This window comes from Peromyscus californicus, unplaced genomic scaffold (assembly GCF_007827085.1).
Source record: "Peromyscus californicus insignis strain IS unplaced genomic scaffold, ASM782708v3 Scaffold_8__1_contigs__length_139910024, whole genome shotgun sequence".
NCBI classification, from domain to species: Eukaryota; Metazoa; Chordata; class Mammalia; order Rodentia; family Cricetidae; genus Peromyscus; species Peromyscus californicus.
Window position 1 is genome coordinate 28,455,818 of NW_026294606.1, and position 15,273 is coordinate 28,471,090.

Genomic DNA, 15,273 nt, shown 5'->3' on the forward strand with positions numbered 1-15,273 from the left:
TAATTAGCTCCATGTCTGTCTGGGTTCTTTCACTTGACGGTAATACCTTTGCTGACAGTGGGGAGCAACTCAGTAACATGGGCCTATGTGGTTTTATTTTATGCCGTAGTGTAGTTATAAAATCTCTCCTGAATTCCGGCTACTGAACTGAATGCAATAAGAACAAAACAGGATTATGTATTAGCTTTATTCCTGAATAGCTGGGAAGACAAACTGCACTCATGTGACACATATATATAAATGCCTTTGGGGCAATTACAAAACCCTCCCCAACCCCTCCAATGAGTACAGAATCCTAAGATGCAGATCTAGCTGCCAAGAGCTGACAAGAGGGATCTCCAAAGATAGGACACATTTGCAAAATGAGGAGTGACAAGCCCAGCATCAGAGACGGGTCTTGTGGGCATTCTTGGAGAAGCTGGTGATACTGTCCCTGGTGACACAACTGTAGGTGATTGTGCAAATGAGGTCACATGAGAATAGACAGGTCCTCTAGGAAACCTGTAAATTTAGTGCGGGGTTCTGTCCTACCTGAATTGACAAGCTGCTGTTCCATCACTCCACAGCCAAGGACTTCAAGCCATTCTCCACGGAAGTTGATCTCCATCTCGAAGGAAGGATGGGTAAAGGGAAAGTAGCAGTCCACCCACCGGACCTCCAGCCCTGCAGGGACCCATAGGAAAGGTACACTGAGTCATAAGTTGTCTACCCTTGCTTGGCATCAAATTTGTCTTTCAGCTAGCCACGTCAACTACAACATTTTAAATAAATCAAACAGCACACAAACTCATTTGCAATATGCTAGTGCAAGATGATAAATATTAAAACTTCTAAAAACCTGAACCTGTCTTTTCAAAAACAAACAAAAAATTCTTGTACCATTCTGGGACCCTCTAAAAGCAAATCAGTCAGCTGTCAATTCTCTGAAACCATGTTGCAGGGAAAGGATTAGACCTAGACTATGAAAAAGCGGGGGATTCTGGTGGTTTCTGTAAGTGAGAGTGGCATGTTTGAGTTAAACAAACTATACTTTCACTAAACTGCCCTCCAAATGTATACATCAATGATGAAATAACAAATTTGGATGTCCTAAGTTCAACTACAAAGGCCGAAGGATGGCATCAAAGCAAACAGAGAGTGATTCAATTCACTAGTGCAGAGGCTCCTTTCTGGGTGTATGCTGAAATTGTTGACTTGAAATCCATCATGGCTGATGCCAGCTCAGTGCTCTCACTAAGCCCAGAGCTTTTGTGGGATATTTGTACACTGTGAAGATATATTGCTGTGGTTGTTGTAATAAAAAGCTGAACGGCCAATAGCTAGGCAGGAGAGACAGGTGGACTTCCGGGCAGAGAGAGAATGATAGGAGGAAGAAAGAGGTCGCCAGGCAGACACAGAGGAAGCAGGATGGGCAGTGTGTATGGAGATGAGGTAACACCATGTGGCAGAACATAGATTAATATAAAATGGGTTAATCTAAGGCTAGTTGAAACAAGCCTAAGCTAAGGCCAAGCATTCAAAATTAATGTCTCCATGTTGTTATTTGTGAGTTGGCAGCCCAAAGAAAACATATAATTCACCAATCCAGAGCAGCACTCCTTACAGAATGCCTTCCAATCCCAGGCTCTCTTTATCTGGCATAATGTTTGCCTAACCTATAGGTAAGGAGATTCAACATACACAGCTTACACATTCCTCAAATTCCAGTACCAAATTTGCCCTTCAATCTGGCCCAGTGGACCTATTTCTACTACTTCACTATTCCTGTTGCTAGGATTCTAAAAAACTTATTGGAGAACCTAGACTGTCCTCTGGCTAGCATCTGCAATGCATCAACAAACCCTTGAATTAGATCTCCACCCAGTTTCAGAGTTCTGTTTTCACAAACCACAATGTTTACCTGAGGACAACGAGATCAACTTTCACTCTCCTATTAGTACATGCTGTTAGTTTTATAAATTATCAACAGCTAACAAGTTAATAAAACAAAGTCTTTCAAATTTAAGCAAAACATTTAAAAACAACAAACATTTTTCCTACAGTAAATGGCAAATATATTTTGTTTAATATCAACAAACAAAAAGCAATACCTACTAAATGTCAGGATTGATCTTCAATAATCAATCAGAAATATGGTCTTTTTGAGCAATGATACCATTATTTAGCAAAAAAAAAGATTAATGAACTCAAAACAATGATGCCTGAGTAGGGTGGAGGTGACCTGAAAGCAGAGAGAGCAGATAAGAAGTCCCCTAGTGGCTTGATGATCCTATCAGGCACACAGAAGAAACACAACTCACCTGAGCACCTGTCCCTCCCCGGGATGGGTCTTCTCTTCCTATTTCTGCTAATTCCACAGAAACCAACTCCCTGTAAATTTAAGACACTCTATTTTCTTGCTCAAGACCATCTAACTTTGAGCCCCACAGAAATCAAGACACATAATTACTGAAAGTGTTAGCAATTGCTTCCATCTTCAGAGCACTCACTATGCTTCTACAGTCCTGTTTCCCAGAGAAGGAAAAACCAAAACAGAGAGAGAGTCTACCTTGCCCAAAGTCACACAGCTAGGGCAGGTAACTAAGCCAAACCCAGGTCTGCCCTGTTCTAAATCCCTAATCTTGACAATTTAAACAGAATTCCCTGACCACCAATCAAAACTCAAGATAGAAGCTGGCAGTGATGGCACAGGACTGTAAATCTAGCACTTGAGAGACAGGCAGGAGAATTGCCTACAAGTCTGAGACCAGCATGGTCTACACAGCAAGTTTCAGACTAACTAAAGCTATACAGTGAAACCCTGCTTCAAAACAATAATATTAAAATCATATGAAAGCAAGTCATGAGACATGGAGCCTTTTCTGTGAAAGTGGAGTTTTCAGTTTGTTCTGTCCAATTTGAAATTTCTTTTTCTAGTTAACTGTTGTCTGTGGCTCTGACTAATTTTTGTTAAAAATAATAATTTATTTCCCCATCTAGTATATACATGGTATAACAGAAAAACATTCTACTATACATGTAGAAAATACATCAACTGACAGATATTGACAGATGTATACACATAAGAATCTGTAGCCACATTCAAGTTAAAGACAGAGCCAGGAATACAAACACATAACTGTAATCCCAGCAGGAAGATATCAAGTTCAAAGTCAATGTGGGCAACTTAGCAAGATCCTGTTTCAAAATAATTTTTTTAAATGCCGGGTGATGTAGCTTACTGGCAAGAGTGTTCAGCTAGTATGTATGTGAGAGGCCCTGGGTTCAAAATCAGTATTAAAAACCAATAATAACAATAATAAAATATCGTATACCCTGGATCCCCACATCTTTAACAATCTCGTCCATCACTCTCAAGGCACTTGCGTCCCCTATGATTTACAAGCATGGCAGCACACAGAATGTATTCTTCTGCTGTAATGGTCAGTTTCAGACTTGTCCACAGTGCTGCATGTAACAATAGGCACTCATTTCTAGTGCTGAGTAGATCCAGTCAGACTCTTTCTAATGGGGAAGGAAAGTCTCCCTTTTGTGGGCCACTGGCGAAATGTCTACAAGCCATCTGCTATGGCCAGAACTGTTGAGAAGGTACATGTGGCAGCAAGTATTTATCTCCAGCTCTACTCCAAGGAGGGCTGCAGACAGCTGTGCACTTGTCCTAGTGCAAGCCCAACAATCCCTAGAGATATTTCAATTAAAAGGTCAGAGGCCATCCTGCTAGCAAACAGAAGTGTGTGCAGCCTCCAGACAGAAAGCTGGTGGACAAGAAGACAAAAGCATTTATTGTAACTCCTAGCAGATAGGCACAGGTGGTGTAATGAAAGCAGTTAATGAAAACAAGATAGATGTTTGTGGCTTTTTATAGCTGGACTGAATTCTACCCAAAAAAAAAAAAAAAAAAAAAAAAACATTCCAGGTTTACATTATGATCTTTAACATATAATTATTATCTAGGAGCCTATAACATGTTAAGAGGATTCTACACAAATCAATTCTATTCTATGGCCTTAAAAAAACTGTTTTGATCAGGCTAACTAAAGTCCCATTTACAAACTTGGCAATACAAAGTACACCTCAAAAGGAAAAAGAGAAGAGTTTAGTCTTGGGCCAAGTATGAGTGAACAGAGCCCAGGAACACGGGTTCAAATGACCTCAAATGCCATGTTCTAATGTGAACACAATTTCATGACATTTTTATAATTACAGAACAAAATCAGGGCACTTTTCAATACACTAGTGAAAACATCGGATAGGCAGTTACAGCCAAGTGTAGAAACCTAAATTATAGGTTGCAGACTCTATCTGATGACACTCCTAGCTTTGAGTTTGGTGGGATTCAGTGATCTATAAAAGTTAATACTTCTCAAAGGTTTTACATGATAGTCAAAGGAAGCTAGGTGAGACACACAGGTGGATAACGTGGCTACTACAAGGGGCTGAAGATAACCCAAGATACTTTGGTTCTAGATTGCAGCATTCCAACTCTCCATGTACAAGAACTTTAGCCAGCCTTGCAGAATCTTTAACATGGGTGCTTCATATTTCACACTTCAAATGTCATGGGCTACTAAGCTGAGGCAAAGCTTTAAGGCATCAGTAAGCACTCAAAATAATAGCCAATGCATTCTCTGTAGAGTCCCAAGGCAAAAGGGCCTCAGGAGACGGGGCTTGGCTATGTAGTGCTTGTACTATCAGCACAGCAAGGAGGGAGGCCGGAGATCTCTTGCCTACAGGACTCCTCTCATTGCAAGGTGCTGTGGGATGGTCTGTATGTGCTCTGATTGGTCAATAAATAAAACACTGATTGGCCAGTAGCCAGACAGGAAGTATAGGTGTGACTAAAGGAGAGGAAAATTGAGAGAAGAGGAAGACAGAGGGAGACACTGCCAGCCACCGCCATGACAAGCAAAATGTAAAGATGCCGGTAAGCCAGGAGCCATGTGACAAGGTATAGATTTATAGAAATGGATTAATTTAAGATATAAAAACAGTTAACAAGAAGCCTGCCACAGCCATACAGTTTGTAAGCAATATAAGTCTCTGTGTTTACTTAGTTGGGTCTGAGCGGCTGTGGGACTGGCAGGTGAGAGAGATTTGTCCTGACTGTGGGCCAGGAAGAAAAACTCTAGCTACAGCAAGGTTTCAGTTTTATCATTTCTTCTACAACTATATGGGGAAACTTAGTTAGGACTGAAAATTTCTGTAATAGTGAACAAATTTTGAGGCTTTTCCAGCACTTTATATCTGCTCTTGCTCTTTTAGGCTACAGACCCTAGCCACCATGACCTTCAGTCTCTTTTCCTCAATCACCTGACGGGTGTCGTTTTTTCAGCAGAAATGTAGGAAACTACTGCACACTGAAGCCTGCCTAGAGCAAAGCACACCCAGGCAGGAAAGCCAGCCAAAGCTTTCCAAAGCCCACAAGCAAGAATGCTAGTTATGTGTATGGCAGAGCCTGTGGGCAAAAGAGAAACTTTAGAAGACACTGACGGGTCACAGGTAAGGCTGCAGACCAGGGAGACTTGAATACATTCACTACCTTGGATCCCCGGAAAGTCCCTCTGACCTTGCCGAGATCGCTGGGCCCACATGCCATCTATCTCCTCGGCTCCGCCAGCTCTAAGCACTTTCTTGGTCGTTACTTTCCCCTTCTTTGCATAAACAACAGCCCAAATCTTCCAAACCCCACTTTTGAGCAGGCTCTGGCTCTATTTCAAACCCAAGCAGTAATTATAAAATTGTATGGTATTAGTTAATATATAATATTGGCAAAAAATGCCATATCCTCTATATAGTTAAACAATTTAAACTTGTTACTTTGACACATGAACAGTGGTTATTTTTAAACCACTGCGAACAGAACCATTTATAGAAAACATAGACATTAACACTAAAACCTATTTTCTTCTTGCTTTTTGTCACACACTTTCTAAACTGTTTGTTAAATGATTTATTGAGTACTTCAGTATTAGCACCAAAATATATTTTTCTTCATTACCTCAAAATTTCTGTATTAAACACAGTTTTAAAAACATCTTGCCATGGTTCTTATATTAACAATATTAACAACTAGCTGAAATTATGGCTTATGTCACATGTCAAGTATCAGAAGTAAAAATGTTTACTAAAAAAAAAGACATATTTGGGGCTAAGTATGTCCAAATTACACAGATCTTACTCCCTAATCTCTTAGGAGTATGCTTGAGGGAAATTTACCTGTATCATAATAAATACAGTCACTGCAAAATCATGTCCAGGTTTCTTTTTTCCTCTTTCTTCTGTCTCTTTTCTTGGCAGAGAGGTATCATAATTTACATTTAAAAATAAAGCACAGGGGTTTTCAAATTAGCTTCAAACCCCTGTACATAAAGGCAGTTGTCCAAAAATACACCCTGAACTTCCACGTAGGGCCAACTAGATAATGGCCATTCTACAATAAATGAAGACTTGAGTTCAAGCCTCCAACTTCTAAGGTAGGTTAACTTACACTTGTGGGCCGAGCTGCCATATATCCATGTTGAATGAGATAGCAGAGGTTGAGGAGTAGGGGTACCTAGGGGGTACCTAGTTCTCTCAGGATAAAAGCTCCTCTGGTTAGATGTAGACACCAACTACAAGGAGTAGGGGGTGCTGAGTTATAATAATCCTTGAGTTGGGTACCTATGGAACTGTGAACAGAAATTCCTTTTGGCCAGTGATCTGAGCCAATGGGAAAAGGACCATAAGAACTCCATTTCTTTCTCACCAATGAGAGGCCACACTCATTACCTACCCTACTGCCCCAGGAAACAGAGAACCAGGAAAGGCTAAACTGCAACCCACCCAGGAACCAGCCTCCCAACTGCTATATTCTTAGCAAGACCAAATGGAGATGGAGAGCAGGGGCAGGGGGGCACTTTTCATCTTCCTTTGCCTCCCATGCAAAGCTCAAGTTTCTAGCACTTTGACAGGCACACTGTGAGTATCAGTACAGTGGTCTTTCTATTCCATCTCCCCTTCACATTCACAATAGATCTCATACTTAATAAATAATCACAACATTCAACTTCCCTGAGTAAAAGCTAAACAGATTCTCCTACTGGCCCCTAGACCCTTCATATTTAAAATAGAACTCTGCCATAAGAACGCCTTCCATAGGCAATAGAATCTAAATGTGAAGGGCAGTCCAAATGAGAGCACATACAAAGGGTTTTCTAAATCCTTTCAAGGCCACCCTCCACTGAAGCAAATAATTTTTAAAGCTGACTACACACATGCCATTAATCACCGTGTGTGGCATTAATTTTTCAATAGGTCTTTGCTCAGGTGGTAGCAAGTATAAATAGTAAAATGTAGCAATTTAAAGCAGTGGCTCTGGTTGCTTTCTGAATAGCGTGAAGCAGGCATCCACCAGAGGGAAGGAAGGTGGAGAGAAAAAAGAGGACGTACTTATTTCTGGCTGGAAATAAGCTCCTAAAAAAGTGGCCCTGGGCTCAGCAGGGTAGGGACATGGCTACCAAGTCCAGTGACCTGAGTTTGGGCCTCAGGAACCCCAGGATGGAAGTAGATAATGCACCTTCAAGTTGTCCTCTGACCTGCATATATGCACCGTGATACACACATATACCTCCAAATAAATAAATGCAATAAAAGTATTTTTAAATTGGCAGTGTGATAGAAAACCACAGTGTAGCTAGGGAAATAACTCAGTCCCACTGGCCAAGGCACCTGGCAACTCATCTCCCTTACTTCCCAGAAACTCCATAGTCCTTGACCAGAGTGTGCAATAATGAACATGTAGGCTATTGGTTATTATAGCCAATTATAGCCACTCCACATAGTTAAAAGGGAGGTTTATTTTGTGGGGTAACTCACAAGTGAAGGGTCTGGGAAAGGTGTGACGCAGCCCAGCGGTGTTCTCTGGAGAACTCTGCTCGGTCTACTAACAGCGTCCAGGGTCCAGGAACCAAGAGAACCCACGCATCTGGATCTCAGGTCTTCAGGGTCCTCCCTTGGCCCCGCCTTGTAGGCGTGACCATTACCGAAGCCTCAAGGGGGGTTGGAACTTCCAGATCAAAGCTGGAATGGCTACCCACTACAGTAGGCCATGCTTTTCAGACTTCTAAGCAGTGTTCTATTTTAATAATTTTCCTTTTCAAAAAACTCTCTTTTGAGTTAGGTAATACATTGACAGGGTTCAAATCAAAACACTCTAGCAGGATAAATCCAACTATGTAGCAGGTCTTCAGTGAGTAGCCTCCCTCACATCTCTGTCTCTGTCTCCTTTGCTCTCCTGAACCCTTACAGTAAACTTATAATTTCCTTTAATTGCCAAGTATAAGCAAATACAAATATCCATTTCAATTTTCATTTTCCTAGATAAAATACAGAATCCTAGCCACAACATCCCACACATGTGGTCTTCACATTGGTTATATCTGGAGGCCTCTCTGCATGAAGGCAGAGGACTCACTCATTTTCTTCTTGTTCCTTCAAAGTACTGTACATGGCTATCTCGTGTTCAAAGAAGTTCCTGACTGACATGTGCTTGGGGTATAGACAATATGTTGCTATTCAGAGCAATGCTACAATGAAACACCCTGCTGGGCCCAAGAATAAGTGCTTCTAGAACTAGAATAAGCATTGCCTCCTTGTTCTCTACAAATGTTACATAATACTTTACATCAACATTATCTCAATGCTTTTCACAGAAACCAAGAAAGACAACTAATTAGTGGTAGTGTCAAAGTGGTGTTCAGGCTCTGATGAAAACCCAGGGAGCTGCTGATGAAAGACCGCCAGGCTGACCCATCTGAGGCAAGGGATGTATGCTGTGGTATGGTCTGTATGTCAAATGTGTTGCTCTGATTGGTCAATAAATAAAACACTGATTGGCCAGTAGCCAGACAGGAAACATAGGCGGGACTAACAGAGAGGAGAATTGAGAGAACAGGAAGGTGGAGGGAGGCACTGCCAACCACTGCCATGACAAGCAGCATGTGAAGATGCTGGTAAGCCACGAGCCACGTGGCAAGGTATAGATTTATAGAAATGGATTAATTTAAGATATAAGAACAGTTAGCAAGAAGCCTGCCACGGCCATACAGTTTGTAAGCAATATAAGTCTCTGTGTTTACTTGGTTGGGTCTGAGTGCTGTGGGACTGGCGGGTGACAGAGATTTGTCCTGACTGTGGGCCAGGCAGGAAAACTCTAGCTACAGATGTAGCCAGTGTGGACAGGATCCCCAGATTCCTGCTGCCTTTCAGCCACTTGCTCTCTGCAGGCAGCCCTTGTCTCTCCCCTAGCAAAGGAAGAGTGTCTTCCAGAATTAGCAACTGCATTGCTAGTGGTTATGAGGAAGAGGAGGCACATTTAATCTCTGAAGTATCCTTGTGGGAATATGAGTGTGAATTCCATTTCCAAAGCAACAAAACTCATTGTGACATACCCTTCATTCCCAACTAGAGCCTCACAAACCTGCCAATGGCCCCACTGTGGCTATTTAGTATACCACATACACCCTCCACATCCACACAGCCACTTGCCAGGGAGTCCAATGTTGAAGGGTGCAACCACCACGTGTCATAAAGTCCTTTGGTGTAGATCTCTCCAAGCACAAACCAGAAGATAGTGCTGTGTCAGCCAGTGAGGCTTCTGCTAATTCATGTACAAAATAACAAGGATATCTAAAGTCTGGCAAATTCCCCACCACTGGAGATGGTGTGGCTGATCATATAGCTATTAGTCTCCTTTGTGTTAGGAACTAGCGTTTAAGTAAATTTCCCCGGGAGCCCTCTTCATAGGATTCCTTGAGACTGGGGCTAGGATCTTTAAGATGAATTCATTTCTCCACCTCCCCATGAAGACAGAAATGGCCATCAGCAGTTCGAATACTAAGTATGTAGTCAGAGGTGCTAGAACAGATGTCTCACTCTCCAAGGCTGTGTATTAAGCACCAGAAGGAAGAGCCTAACATCACCCTACTTTGAGGTAAGCACAGGTCCTTTGAGTCCTGATGCTTCTCTACAATGCAGGCTAAAAAGAAATTAACTTCACTCCAGAATGCAAAGCCAATCGCAAAGACTACAAGGGGCACCACAGCTGCCAAGAGCTACCTATGAGTTTCTGGATCCACTGTGTTTGGTACCTTAACATCTTGGTGCCTCAGCTTGTCTAAATAATAGCTTAATGTCGGTTTAGTAAGGAAAGCATGCGGAGAGCATAGCCGGGCCTCTAGTAGACTCCATGGGTGGTTTTAAGTGAAGGCCATCGAAGTAAGGCCCCAGAGTTCCATACCTCCTTATACATTATGAAATGAACATTTCTAAATTGTGCGTTCAAAAGGTGAATGGCATTTGTTGCCCAATTCATACATATTAGGCACCGTGTAAGTATCATCTCACATGCCTTCTCTCCCTTACTGCTATACTATAGAAGGCTAGCAACCTCCAAACACAGCAAGTATTATTCCCATTTTACAGGTGAAGGAAAGGCTCACACCACTATGAAGTTAAGTTTCCAGTCCAAGATTAGAAGCAAGTATGTTAAACAGCAGCCTCCCACACTGCCCTCCACTAGAACAGATAGCAAAAAATGACTAGCTCTGCTCCCGTCCAAGGGCACTTACAAGGCCAAGTCTATAGGGTGGGTCCTTGTTCTAACAACTACAAAAGAGTAACAGATAAAACAAAATGAAAAAAAAAAAGACACAGGCTAAGATTAGAGACAAGAGAAACATCTCCAATGGCCAGAAACAAACGAGAAATGACACTCAGTGAGGGGTCAAACCCAGGTCTGCCCAACTCCAGGTCCACACAAGGAAGAGCTATTAGCTTGACCTCTGAGGATGACACACTGCTAGCTTTTGACTGGAGAATGCTAAAATCTTCCTCAAAGGATACAGCAGGATGAATTCTATGCTGGCACAGAAGGATGAAAAGACTACCACCCAAATACAGCATGGAGCTGTGACTCAGAAGAGCTGTAGGTTTAGACAAGGCTAGACACTGGATCTCCTTCACATCTGCATCAATGGATCACCAGGTTCTTAAACCATGCTCTAGATTACTGTAATGACAACACGTAAGTACTGTCAACCATTGTTAAGGAGTTGTTTAGAGAATAATAACATGAAGAAACCATTTTGTTTAGGGAATAATTCCAAGGGGAAAACATCTGTACATAAAGACTACAGAAGCAACTTTTTACAAAAAAAAAAAACAGTTAGGCCCACAGAATGCTGACTCCACAGGTGCATGATCCATGAACATGGAACATGCAGGGCAGACATGCACAAAACAATCCATTCACAACACTGGACACCAGGGAACCAGGAAATGCTCTCTGAGAGAAGAGACTTAATTCCTCTCCAGGAAGAAGGCAGCAAGTAGGAACAGCACAATACCTCCGAGTTAGAGACATCTGGGAGTCTGCACAACTTAGAGAGGCTGGAGTGCAGGGGGCAGAGTGGAGAGGCAAAGAGAGACACATATAGAACAAGCTCTGCGGATCTGCAAAGGAATCCATCTGCAGATAGGAATTGAACTACACAAAAAGATTAAGGGGAATGATGCTCCCACAGGACCAAGAATGGTACCAGTTCCCAGCAGCCAAATGAAAAGAATCATAATGCACTGGTTATCATTCACAGTACTCAGAAAGTTCCTGCATCAGTACTAGGGGAAAATAGTCACATTCTAAATACTATTCCAGTCTTGCCTAAGAGAGTTTAAAAAAAAAAAAAAAAGGATCAAAGTGTTTCTGAGTGTTCCCAAACAAAGCTTATGGGCTCTGGTTAGATACAGAATTACCCACTGCATCACAAGGTGATAATTACCAGGCATTCAAAGAAGAAAAACGCTAAGTAGAGAAAAATCAATAGCAACTTATGAAATGACAAGTACAGAACTAGAAAACAAAGACATTAAAACAAATATTATAGCGATACTCAGTAAGTTCAAGAAGCTAAAGCAAAAACTAGATATGTTAAGAAGATGCTTATCACATTATGAATGTGATAAGAAAATGTACAGGACAGTATTAGTAGCAAAGTTGACCCTGCAGAAGAAAAGAGGTAAACTGGAAGACATGGCAATAAGAAGTATCCAACAGGAAACAGAAGAACTAAAACAGGCAAAGACAATGAACAGAAAGGAGAAATTCCAAATGATAAGTACAAATAACTAGAGTCTCAAAAGGGAGGAAGTGATAGAAAATATCTGAATGTTGTTCTTTGATTCCCATGGTGATGCCCTATTTCCACTGAGCACTCTGCTGGCAAAATGCAAAGCAGTTCACATCTCCATTGCATAAGGATCCAAAGCCTTGGAAGGCTAAGCACACTGGACAGTTTTAATTTTTAAATACATCTTGCTGTGGATGACAACCAAGCTACAGTGAGCAGTCAAGTGAACACTGCTTGATGCAAAGAATGAGTTGCTACTTCACTGTCTTGAGTATTCAGAAAAAAACTCTAATGGCATGGATGAGAAATGCACCATAGACAAGCAGTTCCCAACCTGTGAGTTGTGACTACTTTGGGGGTCAAATGACCCTTTCACAGGGATCGAATATCCTGCATCTCAGATATTTACATTACGATTCATAACAGCAGCAAAATTACAATTATGAACTAGCAACAAAAATAATTTTATGGTTGGGGTCACCACAACATGAGTAATTGTATTAAAGGGTCACAGCATTAGGAAGGCTGAGAATCATTGCCACAGACTTATGTATTCAAAATACTTGGTGTAGCGCCAGGCGGTGGTGGAGCACACATTTAATCCCAGCACTCAGGAGGCAGAGCCAGGCGGATCTTTGTGAGTTCGAGGCCAGCCTTGTCTACAGAGCAAGATCCAGGAAAGGCGCAAAGCTACACAGAGAAACCGTGTCTCGAAAAAAAAAAAAATACTTGGTGTCTAGCTGAGAGCATTGTTTAGGGAGGTTATGGAATCTCTCGAAGGTTCAGCCTTGCTGGACAACGTTCATCATTGAGTGCAGACTTGTTTATAACCTCACCCAGCTTCCTGCTCCTGTTCCCTGGTTCCTGTGTGTGGCTGAGATGTGGTCTCTCAGCTTCCTGCTCCTGCCACCATGCCTGCCTGCCATTATGGACATCTAGTGCTCTCAAACTATAAGCCCCCCCAAAAAAAACTTCTTTCTTGAGTAGCTTTTGGTCAGATTTTTTTATCACGCAATAGAAAATAATACAACCCTCTCCAATCAGACCTTAACACTCAGCAGACAACAGCAGTTTAAAGACTGTTAATATTAAATGATTAATGTATTTTACACAAAATTCAATTTTAGAAATAAAGTAGAACCCTCACAAACCTAATAGTCTCAATCACTTTAACTTCATTTACACTGACAGGGATTTAGGGATACAGAAAGCAAAACAAAATGTTCAAGGCATATTGTCTTTATTACCATTACCTCATAAACTCACTCTGGACCAGGTCACTGGTCACAGCACAGGGAACCCTAGAAGGTTTTGGCTGAATGAGTCTATATATTGGTCCCTATGCAGGTCTAACTGGCAAGTAGGTTATCTGTGGTCACTCAGCACCTGTGGAAGGGCAACATGGTAAGGAGGAAGGTCTACACAAGAGGAAAACCACAACCTGCTGTCAGCCTCACAAAGCCTTGCATTTACAGAAGTAGCAATGGCTATCACAATAGCATCACAGAAGACACTCCTGCTAGACTCAAGCTCTGGACATGGGAAGGGATGTCCTCAGGCAAGGGAGCTCCTGGCATCTACAGTTGTCTCCTGAGGTGCTGCTGGCTGGAGGCTCCTTGTATATCAGTAAGGGTATGGTTGGAGATGTGTTCCAAAGACCACCAGCAACAGAGAGGCATGCTCCTTTGTGGGGACCAGGTCAGGAGAAGAGCAGCATGGTCCCTCTCTCTCTTAACTTATTCATCTAAACTGCACCATGAGAGAGAGCAACGCTCTACTGGGAAACACCAATGTGTGTCAGACACTGCTCTGGAAAAAGGCTGTAAACACCAAAGGCTACAAAAAGAAATTAAAATTCTAGGAATCCTAAATCCCCATCTTAGATGATATAAAAGAAATGATTACTAAGCAGGGTACAAAATATACAGAAAGCAGTAGAGATATGGAAAACAATAATGAATTCCATGAGCAGAAAAGTAGTCTAAAGCGTTATTTTATTTCTTTCTAATTCTAAAATGATAACCTCTCTTCTAACAGCCTTAGGGTACTGGTACAATTGAAATGTTAGCAGAAAATAATAAACCATATTTGGAAACAGAGAAAAGCTGAACCTAAAGTTGCTATAATAACAACAAACTGTCACAAGGGCAGGATGAGTTCTAATTTTTAATTTTGCTTTCAAGTACAAAGGAATCCAATAATAATAAGCGAGGGGTATCGGCCATATAAATAAATATAAAAAGAGTCTTGAGAAATATGTCTGAGGCTGCAAACTGTGGCCATTAATTAAATATAGAAAGAAAAAAGTTTCAGTTTTTATGTGTCCTTTGATACCCCAAATGTAACTAAACATGTAGCAAACAGAGGGTTGGTGACAGGCTGGCCCAGGACAAGAGGGAGAGAAAAAAGCCACAGGGCAAACTGGAGAGAAAGGCTGCTTTCTCCCACTTTAGTTAGACTGTCTGACTTTTTTTTTTTCCATCATAGATTTCATTTGTCTCAGTCTCAGAAATAATATTAAAATGACCAATATCTCCCCTTTACTCACCCCCTCCCTCCTTTAACCTTTCCTGAAAGTATCTTACCTATGGGGTCCTGGGTAACTGATCCTGCTGCCTCAGCTGCCCAAATTCAGGAATCACTGACCTGCACCACGTGGTTTATTGAAATGGTTTATTTTTATCCTTTCAAAGAGCTAACCCCTAAACTAGGTTCAGGAGTCCAAATTCTTGGGCTACAACTGGCAGCAGGAAGGAACAATTCCTTCTGCAAGTGCTCCGTGTCAGGATGGACTGCAGCTACCCTCTCTGGGGCCGCTGTCATTGCTCTGACTGTTTCCCTGAGCTCCATGACACTCAAGCTTGATGGTACTGATGCAACTGTACTAAGACACTCTCCAGGTTCACTGTAGACTTCAGTTTACATTAACACTATTCTCCAAGAAGACGTTAATTTTTTACTTTAATTCTATTCTATACCTTTGTGAAGCAGATATTACAAACAAAAGTGACTCTGAAGATGCACAAAAACAGCAATACTGGCCAGGCACAGTGGCTCATGTCTTTAATTTCAGGACTCACGAGGCAGAGGCAGGTGGATCTCTAAGTTA

General features: G+C 41.7%; 1 protein-coding gene across 5 annotated transcripts in view; it reads right to left on the minus strand.

Moving 5' to 3' along the window:
- Positions 1-15,273, minus strand: part of Fars2 (phenylalanyl-tRNA synthetase 2, mitochondrial) — a 456,192-nt gene that overhangs the window by 304,320 nt on the left and 136,599 nt on the right. For 4 of the 5 annotated variants that reach the window (XM_052729748.1, XM_052729747.1, XM_052729751.1 and 1 more), the window contains one exon: positions 532-663. The exons of the other annotated variant lie outside the window; for it this stretch is intronic. In XM_052729748.1, the coding sequence (XP_052585708.1) occupies positions 532-663 (132 nt within the window). The remainder of the gene's footprint in view (positions 1-531; positions 664-15,273) is intronic. 5 annotated transcript variants of the gene reach the window in all.